The sequence below is a fragment of the Pan troglodytes genome, chromosome 16, assembly GCF_028858775.2.
Source record: "Pan troglodytes isolate AG18354 chromosome 16, NHGRI_mPanTro3-v2.0_pri, whole genome shotgun sequence".
Taxonomy (NCBI): Eukaryota; Metazoa; Chordata; class Mammalia; order Primates; family Hominidae; genus Pan; species Pan troglodytes.
This window is the reverse complement of record NC_072414.2, coordinates 31,738,037-31,751,116: the sequence shown is the minus strand read 5'-3', so window position 1 is coordinate 31,751,116 and position 13,080 is coordinate 31,738,037. Positions and strand designations below refer to the sequence as shown.

Here is a 13,080-nt window from a genome sequence, read left to right as displayed (position 1 = left end):
CAGGGCCAGGAACACAGGCTTACATGGCACCAACTACAAACAAGACTGACTGATGAGACTGTGGCCATGTTTCTCCCAAGTGCTCCTGTCCTGGTTCCTGAAAATGTTCACCTCAACCTCGAACTCAGCATTTCCTGCGCTGGTTTTCAACTTGACATTGGTGAATTTCTTCAGTAACATCTCTAGGTTGGCTGCTAAGTTTTAATTCTCATAGGAGAATTAGGATACTTTCTCCCATTTTCTTCAGTTTGCAACTTTTTTTCTTTTGAGATTTGGAAAGCCACATAAATTCCCTGAGAAATGCTGGGAAGAAACCCCTGCACAGAAACACTAACAATGAGGACAGTGAGCCTGGAACCAGGTTTACCAGGGGAAAGCAGTAGGTAGGAATGGAGGTCAGAGAGCCAACAGAAAGCCTTATCATTTAGAGATGATGTCAGTATGAACCTGAATGGAAGCACTGAAGTTGTGACGAATGTTTGGATTCTGAATATATTTTGAATGCTGAGCTGACAGGACAAATTGATTGTAGAGTGAGAGAGAAAGAAGAATTGAGGATGACTCCAAGGTTTTTGGTCTAGGCATGGCAGGCTGAAATTACCATTTGCTGAGATGGATAGAAAGTGGGTGGGGGACTCTGGAGAAGTTGTTTTTTCCCGTGTTAAGTTTGAGATGCTTACACATCTAAGTGGATATGCCAAATAGGCAGTTAGGTAAAGGAGTCTGGAGTTCAGGGAAGTCTGGGCTGGTGATAAGATGCAGGATTCAGGAGCATAGGGATGGCATTTATAGCCAGGTTTTTATACCCAGCACTGGCCTAGACTGCAGCTGTGTTCTTTCGGCAACTCAGCCTATGACTATTTGCTTCGCTGAAAAAAACCACATCGTACCTAGTTAAAACAATGAGGACAAAGGGGCCATGAATGTGAAAATGCCCTGTAAACGGTAACGTGCTGTTCAGACTGGAAAGCAGGAGAAATGATGGCAATGGAGGTGAGGAAAATCAGTTTGTGGACGTAGGGAAATAATTTTCGTGCACTGAGAATTAGAGAAACTACGAAATGAAAGAAGGTGCAAAAAGCAATTATAACTCTTTTTGGACTGTAGCCGAATCTGTGCAAAACTCATATTTTTAAAATTTCCATAGCACCCCAAATTTACTAGAGCTTCACATACATGGTCTTTTTGAGCTGCACAAGTCTTGTAAGAAGGGAATTATTATTGTTCCCATTTTACGGAGGAGGAAACTGTGCTCGGAGAGGATAACTGACATGTAAGGCATCACAGCAATATGAGGGACAGAGATACACAAGCATCCAGACGTCCCCGTTCCCAATCCAACCTAAAGACGAACAAATCGCTCCCAACCCCCACCGTCGGCAGCGAAGACGGAAGGACACACGCCGGCCGTCCCAGCTCGCACGGCTCCAACAGCCGCCGGCCCCGGTCCCATTTCCGGATGGTACAGCCCTTTCCGCTATCGCGAGACCGGAAGCATCGCGCATCTGGTTGCCAGGGAAACAGCGGTCCCACAAGCAGGAGGGATCTGGACCGGCGGCTTCTTCCACCACCAGAGAGGCTGAGGTGGCGGGAGAGACCCCTCTCCTCTAGGGGGAAGTGGCTGGCGCGGCGGGTGTCTGCGGCGCGCTTCTGCGGCCATCTGCGCCCTGACTGACGGCCGCCAGTTCCTCGAGGAGGCCCGGCGGGAAGGTGAGGGGCCGCGCAGATGAGGGCGGAGCTCGGTCGCGGGGCGGTGCGCCGAGGAGTGGGCGGGGCGGAGCTGCGTCGGGCCGCTTGGCATGTAGATGGACTGTCAGGGAGAGCGGACAGGGCCAATGAGAGGGCGGGGGCGGGCTCAGTGGGGGCGGGGCCCCAGCGGCTTCTGCCTCCGCGGAGACTATTTCTCCAGGAATCACCTAACATTAGGACCTGTAACCAAGGCTTCTACTTTCCCGAGATTTGGATCTTCCCACCAAGATCTAGAACTGATCACCAGCCATTTAAACTAGACCGTAAACGGCAAAGGATGCAAATAGGCATTTCACAGGAAAAATAAAAAGACGCAAACAGCAAACAATTGATTAGAGACTCAACTTTTCTCGTGAAGAAATGTAAACCAAATTCACAGATACCTTTTACACCTATCAGACTGGAGAAGATGAAACAGCTTTGACATAACCAGATGGGCCCCAGGCCAGTGTAGGGGAAGTAGTGTAATTTGGTGCAGCCTTTTTGGAGTACAATTTGGCGAACTACCAAAATTTGAAACATAAGTGTTCTTTGACTCAGGAATTCTAATATATTTTATGGATGTATGAGCATAACTAAAGAAAGATTGGCACAAATATATTAACTTAAAATTGAGGTATAACTTACTTATGGTAAGCCTCACCCATTTAATCTGCAGTTCTGTGAGTTTTGACAGATGTATACAGTTATGTAATTACCAACCACCACAATCAGCATACGGAAGTTTCATCATGAACCCCAAATTCCCTAGTGCTCTTTGTATTTAACCCCTCCCCTAACGCCATCCTTGGCAACAACTTCCTAGTTTTTTGTTCCTGTAATTTTGCCTATTCCAGAATGTCATATTGATGGAAGCAAACACCCTGTGGCCTTTTGAATCAGGCTTCTTTCAGCTTAGCATCATGCAGTTGCTATTCATTCATGTTCTGTGTATCAGTTGTTTGTTCCTTTATGTTGCTGAGTAATAGTCCATTGTATGGATCTACGGTAGTATATTTATCCATTTCCTACTTGAGGCACATTTGGATGAGTTCTTTCCAGTTGTTGGCTATTATTGATGAAGCTGGTATAAATATTCATGTGTAGGTTTTTTTGTGTGTGTGTGAATATGTTTTCATTTCTTGGGTAAATATGAATGAGATTGTGGAGTCATATGGTAAATATATGTTTAACTTTATAAGAAACTGCTAAGCAGTTTTGAAAAGTGATGATTTTGCATTGTCGTTGGCAATATGAGTGTTACAGTTGCTCTCCAACTTTGTCACACTTGGTATTGTCAGTTTTCTAAAAAATTAATTTTTGTCATTTGAATAGGTGTGTAGTGGTTTCTCATTGTGATTTTTATTTTATTTTTTTTGAGGGGTAATGATGTTGAACATCTTTTCATGTGCTCTTTTGCCATCCGTACATCATCTGGGGTGATGTGTGTGTCCAAATCCTTTGTTTTCTTGTTATTGAGTCTTGATACTTGTTTATATATTCTGGATATGAGTCCTTTGTCAGATATGTGTTTTGCAAATATTTGCTCCTAGTCTTTGGGTTTTGTTTTCCTTAACATCTTTTGAAGACTACAAGTTTTAAATTTTGATACCTTCCAATTTATCCATATTTTCTTTTATGAATCATGCCTTTGATGTTGTATCTAAGAAATTTTTGCCTAACCCACAGTCACATGTATTTTTTAAAAATTTTATAGTTTTGGCCGGGCACGGTGGCTCACCCCTGTAATCACAGCACTTTGACAGGCTGAGGCAGGCAGATCACTTGAGGTCAGGGGTTCGAGACCAGCCTGGCCAACATAGTGAAACCCGTCTTTACTACAAATACAATAACAATAACAACGACAAAAAGAAAATTTTATAGTGTGAAGTTTTACTTTAGGTCCGTGATACATTTTGAGCAAGTTTTAGAATTGCTTTTAATAGCAAATATTCTATATACCACCTAAGTGAACTGATGAAAAAAGTGCTGCATCTATGGGATATTATGCTGTTGTTTGAAAGCATGACGTATATCTATAAATGGTGATATAGAAAAATAGATAAAATAAATTTTTTTTTTCTTTTTTTGAGACGGAGTCTCGCTCTGTTGCCCAGGCCGGAGTGGCACAATCTCGGCTCACTGCAAGCTCCGCCTCCCGGGTTCACGCCATTCTCCTGCCTTAGCCTCCCGAGTAGCTGGGACTACAGGCGCCCATCACCACGCCCAGCTAATTTTTTTGTATTTTTAGTAGAGACGGGGTTTCGCCGTGTTAGCCAGGGTGGTCTTGATCCTCCTGACCTCGTGATCTGCCCGCCTCGGCCTCCCAAAGTGCTGGGATTACAGGCGTGAGCCACCGCGCCTGGCCAAAATTGATTGTTAATTGTGAAAAAGCAAGTTGCAAAGCACCATGCCATTTGTATGTGTGTCTGCGTTGGGGAGGAGTCGATGGGTATAAAAGATAGAAGGTTTGCATATGCCTAAAAAAATGAGACTTGCGAGTCTCTATTAACACTAATTCCTGGGATAAGCCGAATTTTGACTTAAAACATTTTGATATGCACCTGTATTATTTGATGTTTTTTCTGCATGGGCAAGTATTCCTTACAGATACACAAATATATAAAGTAAAAAAATTGACCATACATAAATAATTTTTAGACATAAAAATAATGAAACTAAATCAGTCCCACTTTTTAAAGTCTTGCTACTCATAATGACTAAACAGAGGAGGATTCATTTTCTTTTGATTCTTTTATTCATCTCAAAATACCAAATTATAGCAGCCATATGTCCCCATTTTGGCTTTAAATCATCTATGTTGATTGCATTTCTCAGAAGCTTCTATGAAAAACTTTAATCTTGTTTGAAATGAATGTTATGTAAGTTGGCACTTGTTACAGTTTAGAATCTGGTCATATATCTAATCTATTTAATCAAGTATCATGAAGTAAATACGATTCTATTTTGAAGTGTTTTAATGTCATAAGAAAATGCTCATTATGTACTGGTGAGAAACACATTAGTCCAATTTTGTTGAAAAAGACATAGAGCAAAAATGGGAAAGATGTACCAATAGCGTTTAGCTCAGGGTGGTGGGATGTTGGGTGATTTTTATTTCTTTTCAAATACCTTTTAGTACATTCTAGAGATCTTTCTCTAATAAATGAATTCTTTAGTTATAAATACAAGATATAGTTAATAGAAAAACAGAAAATACAGATAAGCAAGGGGACAAGAACATCCAGAAACCCACAATCCAGAACCCACTACTCTTACTTCCTTGATGTGTCATCATCTTTCAGGTCCCTTTGTGTATATTCCTTTAATAAGAGAAGTTGGACTTTTTAAAGCAGGATTATTGACAACTTGTATGTCTTTCTCTATTTTTTTTGATATGTGCATTTCTGTTTAAAATCTTTACCCAGTTTTCTATTAGAATTTTCTTTTCTTACTGATTGGTAAGAGCTCTATAAATATGTGAATATATTAACCTTTTGTATATCATCTTTGTTGCATTTATTTCCCCAGTTTCTCAGGTTCCTTTTAATTTCACTTAGAGTTCTTTTTCATGTTTGAGATACAAGAGCATTAACTATTATGTAGCCACATCTGTTAGTCTTTTCCTTTTTGATTTATATTCTTAGTATCACGCTTACTAAGTCATTAATTCCATAATTATGAAATTTATCTTTACATTTATGTTTATAAATTTATCTTTATGTTCCTTCCAGTCTGTTAGAGATTTCATATTTTTTATTACTTATAAAATTAGTTTTTACTATTATTAAAGTATTATGTTTAAATGTTGCTTGGCTTTATCAATTTCTGGACAGTCTCTTTGATTTCCTGTGGTAACAGATTACATTTCTGATACTACTCGCTTCGTTTTGTGCACTCCTCACGAACACTCAATATAATTAAGGCATAATATTTGGTTAAATCAACATTCAATGCTTACGTAATTATAACTATTTACATATTGTTTGATTGCTTTTTTCTTGTGCAATGCTTTATTTTTCTTGTGGAATTTCTATGTGGCAGTTGCAATTTCTTCTCAAATGCTTAAATACATCTATAAGATCCAATTTTAATACCCTTTACCAATACCTTTTTCTAGATGGCCAAATTCGTAAGATAGTCTGTTATTGCGTCCCCACCTACCTCAGGAACTGCATTTTATTTAATTTATTATTTTCAGGAGTGAACCTAATAGAACAGACCTATTTCTAGAGCAAAATGAAAGATTTGTGGAGCTCTTTAGCTGATCCAGGTCATTGTTGGTTGCCTGTGCCTGTGCCTTTATTGACATGTATTATGCGGCTCTGCGCATGCTTCCATCTCATTGCTCCCACTGCAAGCTGTAATAAGTCTCCCTTGACAGGCTGCTTAGGGCGTTTACAAGACATTTGGCCTTTTGGTGACTTATGCTTTTTGGTTTTGATGTGAGGGGCCAGGGTGATCCATCATCCCACAATAATAATGTCAGTGCTTTCCTGAGTGAGCCCAAACTCTTTTGCAGAGTTTGAATAATGTTGAGATCAATGCTTTTTTCATTTGCTGAGATGGGAAGAGCTGACCTCCTGGTCTCTTAAACATAAGCTTTGGCACCTTGAATGGTTGGAAGCCAAGCCGTAACATCGCTCTATGTACCTAGGTGAAGCCTCAGGTTGTTTATATTTGTGCTTTCTCCTGTGTCCGCAGCTTCTCTGGACCCTGCCTCTGCTGTTCAAAAAAGCAAAAGAAAGATGAGTCATTTTGTAGGGTAAGAAAAGGACATTGTTGGGTAGAGGCAATTGCCTTTTTCATTCTGCTATGGTTGAATGTATAATTGATGGGAATTTAGGAAAGGATTTGTTGGAAGACACCCATTCACATGTAAATCCGAGTATGAGAGGGCAAAAGCTGGAATTACCCTCTTTCTTCCATTTGACTCAGCATGCGTGTTGCCCCAGTGTCACAGGACAGATCTGGAATGGTCTTAGTCAGCCACACAGTTTGGAAGGATCAGTGTGCCTGCATCGCTCACTGCGTCTCTGTAGCTTATGCCACCCTGCCTAGTATTTCTTGCTTCTGGAAATAGCACTAGATATAGAGCAGCCAGGGTGGTGAGAAGCCTGTGGATAATATCACATGAAGAATAGTTAAATATATTGGTAATGTGTAGCCAGATAATGAAAATCTGTCCTCTAATAAAGGAAGTAGGTTTTGTTCTCTTGCTTCAGAGGGCAGAAATAGAATTATGGGTTTTAGAAGGGGAGGGTTCATAAAATGAGAGCAGTGCCTGGAGATAGGTACTCCATGAAAATGCAGCCCCACGGGGGAGAGGAGAAATCAGAGCTGAGAGGGAAGAAGGCTGAACTAGAGTGGACAAGGCTAGAAAAAAGAAGGCAAAACCGAAAGAAAGTAGCAGGGGGACTTTGGGAGACCGAGGTGGGCGGATCACCTGAGGTCAGGAGTTTGACACCAACCTGGCCAACATGGCAAAACCCCGTCCCTACTAAAAAAAAAAAAATACTATAATTAGCTGGGCATGGTGGCGGGCTCCTGTAATCCCAGCTACTTGGGAGGCTGAGGCAGGGAGAATTGCTTGAACCTGGGAGGCAGAGGTTGCAGGGAGCCAAGATCGCACCACTGCACTCCAGCCTGGGTGACAGAGTGAGACTCATTTTCAAAAAAAAAGAGAAATTAGCAGGAGGGCCTTAGCAAATCATTAAGATGAAGTGGATCTTGCTTGAGAGACGGGTGCCCCTGAGTGTTCCCTCGGGGAAGACCAGGGACATGTAAATGTTTTTTCCTGGAGGCCCAGGAAGCAACCAAGATGGCATTCACTTCTGTGTTCTCTTTTAGCCATATTCAGTATCTAACATCCTGGGCAGTATATTTTATGCATACTGTGGCATAAGATTGAACAATCCATGTACACAAGATGTCTTTTGGTGAAGCTGGGGAACCCTTAAGTGTGACTTCAGTAGCAACATAATCTTTAAAACAAAGCCTCTGAGTAATTGGATATTAATACTAACTAATGAAAGATTTAAATATCCGAGTCGCTTGGTATTAAATATTTTATTTGTTGTTTCAGGATTTCAATGGATATTATAAAGGGAAACCTAGATGGAATTTCAAAACCAGCTTCAAATTCAAGAATACGCCCTGGGAGCAGAAGTTCAAATGCTTCTTTGGAGGTGCTCTCAACAGAACCAGGATCCTTCAAGGTAATTTACGTTTAGAAAAGATTTAAACTCCTTTCCCCAACCTCTCAGCAGTTGATGAAACTAAGGTTGTTGTTAACATCCCATTTTAAATTTTCTCCTTAGACGGTGTGTTTGGGGAGCACTTGCAGATTTCTTGGATTTTAATCTAGATTAATATGAAAAAACTCTACTCCATTCCTTCCCTCCCTCCCTCCCTCTCTCTCCTCCCTCCGCCCGTCCCCTCCCTCCGCCCCTCCCCTCCCTCCGCCCCTCCCCTCCCTCCGCCCCTCCCCTCCCTCCGCCCCTCCCCTCCCTCCGCTCCTCCCCTCCCTCCCTCCCACCTTCCTTTTTTTCCTTTCTTTTTTTGGAGTGTGGTTTATTTCTCTGCACTGTACTTTGTTAAAACTTGTGTATCGACTCTTTTTTTCTTTATAAGGAAGTTTTGTATTCCAACATCTAATATACCACCACTGACTTTTACTAAAAACACTTACTCAAAAAGATTCAGTATTTTAAAAAAACCGTTTGGTAAAGGCCATGTGATGTATATTGGGTAGGTATATTGTATTAGTCCTTTCTCACATTGCTATAAAAGAACTACCTGAGACTGGGTAATTTATAAAGAAAAGAAGTTTGCATGGTTCCACAGGCTGTACAGGAAGCATGGCTGGGGAGGCATCAGGAAACTTACAATCATGGCGGAAGGTGAAGGGGAAGCTGGCACATCCTACATGGTTGGAGCAGGAGAGAGAGAGAGTGAAGGAGGAGGTGCTACACACTTTCAAACAACCAAATTTCATGAGAACACTGTCAGAAGAACAGCAATGATTCAGTCACCTACCACCAGGCCCCTCCTCCGACACTGGGAATTACAATTCGACATGAGATTTGGGTGGGGACACAGAGCCAAAACATATCAGATATTATCTGGCTGTGACCTTATTTTTTTTTTCTTCAGCAGTCCCTTTTTTTTCCTTAAAATATCTAGACTTCTAGACTTCATTTTTTTACTTAAAGCATTAGTTTTCTCATTTATTTCTTTTAAGGTTTTAGGAAATGAATAATTGAACATTATAATGAAAAATTTTGGCAAGTTAATGAATTCATACTCATTTTTTTTTTGTTTGTAGACTAGATTCTGCATTATGGAACTCTTAGAATTCTGTCTGTCATGATGTGGTTCAGGAATAGCATTCTATGTATTTCAAGCAGAAGGGGATTGAATACAAGAGTTAAAGCCTGGGCAACATTGTGAGACCCTAAGTCTACAAAAAATTAAAAAAATTAGCAGGACATGGTGGCACATGCCTGTAGTCCCAGCTACTTGGGAGGCTGAGGCAAGAGGATAGCTTGATTTCAGGAGTTCAAGGCTGCAGTGAGCTGTGATTGTGCCACTGCACTGCAGCTTGGGTGACAGAGTGAAACTGTGTTCCCCCTCCACCTCCCCCACTGCAAAAAAGAGTTTAGTTCCTCAAAATCAACAGAAGACCTCAAAATCAACAGGCGACCAGCAAGAAAGGGAGTTCAGGGAGGGGTTATACCTGGATTATGGGTTCTCAGGTCACGCCACCAGAGCTGTAATCCAGAGATCAGAAAGTTGCTGCTGCTGCTTCCGCCACTGCCACAAGTCCCTCAGAACCACAAAGCTGGTGACTAGACATGCAGAGATGGCTGCCTTTGATATTTTTCTGCCAGCTTCCTATCAGGAACTTAGGACGATGCTTCTACCTCACATCTGCTTTCTAAATCTTGTGCAGGTTCATCTAATTGGATTATCCTAACGTACGTCCAGAACCCTAGCTATAAGTGACTTTGTACAAAATATAGTTTTGTTTCATCTAGTCCTGCATCATTACTATATGGTGTGTTAACTCTTACAGCTTTGTAATAATTACTGATATCTGATAGTGGCTCTTCCATATTGTTTGTTTTCAGGACTGTCTTAACTATCCTTGGCTTTTTGCTCTTCTGTATGTATTTTTTTTTTTTTTTTTGAGTCTTGCTCTTTTGCCCAGGCTGGAATGCAATGGTGTGATCTTGGCTCACTACAACCTCTGCCTCCTGGGTTCAAGTGATTCTCCTGTCAGCCTCCCGAATAGCCGGGGCTACAGGCACACACCAATAGGCACACCTAATTTTTCTATTTTTAGTAGATATGGGGTTTCACCATATTGGCCAGGCTAGTCTTGAACTCCTGACCTCAGGCGATCCACATGCCTTGGCCTCCCAAAGTGCTGGGATTACAGGCATGAGCCACCGCGTCTGGCCTATATGTGCTTTAGATCAGTTTTTTAAGTTCTGAAAAATCCGGTTGGGGTTTTGATTGAAATTGCTTTGACTTTACAGATTAATTTGGGGAGAATTTCTAACTTTGTGATATTAAATCTTGTCATGTATTAATATTGTATCTCAATTGATCTATTAACTTTTAATTTTTAGTTAAAAAAATTCACATACAATAAAATTCACTTTTTTGGTGTATAGTTCTATGAGTTTTGGAAGATAGATTGAGTGATATAACTACCATTACAATCAAGATATGGAGCAGTTTGTTCCATCATCCCTGAAAACATTTTTTCATTCTATTCCTTTGCAGATAATCCCATGTCACCCTTAATCCCTTACAATTACTGATCTATTCCCTGTCTCTCTTCTTTTTCCTTTTCCAGAAGTTTGTATAAATGGAATCATACAGTATGTAGCTTTTCACGCTGGCTTTTATCTCCTAGCATACTTAATACATTTGAGATTCATCCATGTTAATACATGTGGCTGATTTCCTTTTTAAAAAATTTTAAGTAGAGACAGGGGTCTCACTATGTTGTCCAGGCTGCAAATTTTAGAGTAGCATAGAATTAGTATTCCTGCTTATTTATTTCTGGGTGACAATTTTTTTAAGCAGCAACTTCATGATATTGATAACTTACACATATTTTAATACACAGATTAACATTACTTCATTCAAGACTTATTAAAAGGAGAATATCAGTGATCACGTAAACTCAGATTTTATTTGAACCTGCTAAGCTACAGGTTAAACTCTAGAATATTTATTAGCCAATCTGGACTTTGGCACTTATATTGAAAGCAAAGTTTTCAAAGTTGTGATTTGTATTAATCAAGTTCATAGAAAGTCAGTAAGGTTCACCTTAGATTGGGGAAGAAAGCTACAAATATATTGTATGCTGACTGCTGATTGCAAATCATTCAGCATCTAGAAAACCTTACATATTGTTTGACTAATAAATCTTGGTGTGCTAGTTAGTTTTATTGCTCAGATTTGTCTTTTATTAAATTGTTACCAAAGATTTTTTTCACAGCAGAAAATGAGCTTAAAATATTAGTGTTTTAGTGACATGTATTTAGTGATAATATATTTCTCATTCTAAAAATTTTGGCTTGTTGTTGCTTATTAATTTTTTTTTTTTAAAGAGCCAGTAGTTGTATTTTGTGTAAAAATCCCATGGGTTTCAAGTAGGAATCTAAATACTAGTAAGGGGTTTCATGAGGTATTTGCGTTTCCTGTGATTAAGTAAAGGTATGGAATGGGGGAAGTAGAGCCATGAAAAATGGAGGTGGGGCTGGGCACGGTGGCTCACGCCTGTAACCCCAGCACTGTGGGAGGCCGAAGTGGGCAGATCACTTGAACCCAGGAGTTTGAGACCAGCCTGGCCAACATGGTGAAACCCCGTCTCTACTAAAAATACAAAAATTAGCTGGGTGTGGTGGTGGGTGCCTGTAATCCCAGCTACTCGGGAGGCCGAGGCAGAAGAATTGCTTGAACCCGGGAGATGGAGGCTGCAGTGAGCCGATATCGCACCACTGCACTCCAGCCTGGGCGACAGAGTGAGACACCACCTCAAAAAATAAAAATAGGCTGGGCACGGTGGCTCACATCTGTAATCTCAGCACTTTGGGAGGCCAAGGAGGGTGGATTGCTTGAGCCCAGGAGTTTGAGACCAGCCTAGGCAATATGGTGAAATCCCATTTCTATTAAAAAATACAAAAATTAGCTGGGTGTGGTGGCATGCACCTGTGGTTCCAGCTAGTCAGGGAGGCTGAGGTGGGAGGATCGCTTGAGCCCAGGAGGTCGAGGCTGCAGTGAGCCATGATCATGCCACTGCACTCCAGCCTTGGTGACAGAGTGAGACCCTGTCCAAATGTATATATATATTTATATAGAGGTGGGATGTGATGTTAAGAATGAGGAAGAGAGAAAAATCATGCATATAGGCCACAGAGCAGAAGAGCAAGGGGGTTAGGAATAGAGAGGCCAGTGGGCAATGGGTTGGGGAAGACAGTTGGTAGCTAGTGGGGTGGGAAACTATGGGAAAATTTGTGAAATTTGCCTAGTTCTCCAGCTTCACCTTTGTACCTCATTACCTTCTGCTCTTTCTGAGTTAGGATCATATGAGATGATGGATGTGAAAGGTCTTGGGGTATGCTGAAGTGTGCTATCCATCTAGTTATGTTTTGTATATTCTTTATTCCCCCATGTGAAACCCAGCCACAGAGGAAGGTCTGCTAAGTTCCTTTATACCAATATAAATGACAGGCAGAACTTGTGTGACTTCTCCCAGAAATGTTAGCATTTTCACAGGACAGAAGGCCTTAAGGATTAACTGGATATTGTGGAATTACAGACTTTTTCTGGCATTTGGCAGAAATATGTTTTTGAACAGGGAACCCTGTTTAACCACCTCCCGGATTACATAAAGTAGACACTATTTTGCTTATTTATAAATTGGGCCTTCACTAGTTTCGTTTTCTGCTAGGTCTGTTTTCTTCTCTGTTAATTCATGGTAGAGAAACTTACACCATAGGGCCATTGTGGGAAGCGAATGAGGCAGGCCATGACTGATAGTAATTCTTCAATAAATGATGGCTATGATTATTACCACTGAGTCAGCTCAGTTCCGCTGGGTTTATGTCCTGTCTCAGGCGGGGACATACTCATTGCAGGCCTGCATTCCTGGCAGTTTCATTCTCAGCACTGTCCATCTTCCACCCTGGGGATTCACGAGGGGACTGCAGATTGTGGTGGAGAGTTGAACATGCGGTGCAGAGAAAACACAAAACCTACGGAGGGCTGAGAGCAGTTGGGCTGGAGGAGACAGTCTCTCTGTTGGGAGGGGAAAGGTACTTCTTTGAGAAG

General features: G+C 41.1%; 1 protein-coding gene across 15 annotated transcripts in view; it reads left to right on the top strand.

Moving 5' to 3' along the window:
- The first annotated feature begins 1,474 nt into the window (after nucleotides 1–1,474).
- Nucleotides 1,475–13,080, top strand: part of FSIP1 (fibrous sheath interacting protein 1) — a 188,108-nt gene continuing 176,502 nt past the window's right edge. For 5 of the 15 annotated variants that reach the window (XM_009428774.5, XM_016927923.4, XM_016927926.4 and 2 more), the window contains exons 1-3: nucleotides 1,485–1,710; nucleotides 6,433–6,493; nucleotides 7,814–7,946. In XM_009428774.5, the coding sequence (XP_009427049.3) occupies nucleotides 6,477–6,493; nucleotides 7,814–7,946 (150 nt within the window). In that variant the 5' untranslated portion in view covers nucleotides 1,485–1,710; nucleotides 6,433–6,476. Of the gene's footprint in view, nucleotides 1,711–1,857; nucleotides 2,382–6,432; nucleotides 6,494–7,813; nucleotides 7,947–13,080 lie in introns of those variants that run through there. The other 10 variants (XM_054667351.2, XM_054667350.2, XM_054667354.1 and 7 more) reach the window with 4 other exon arrangements.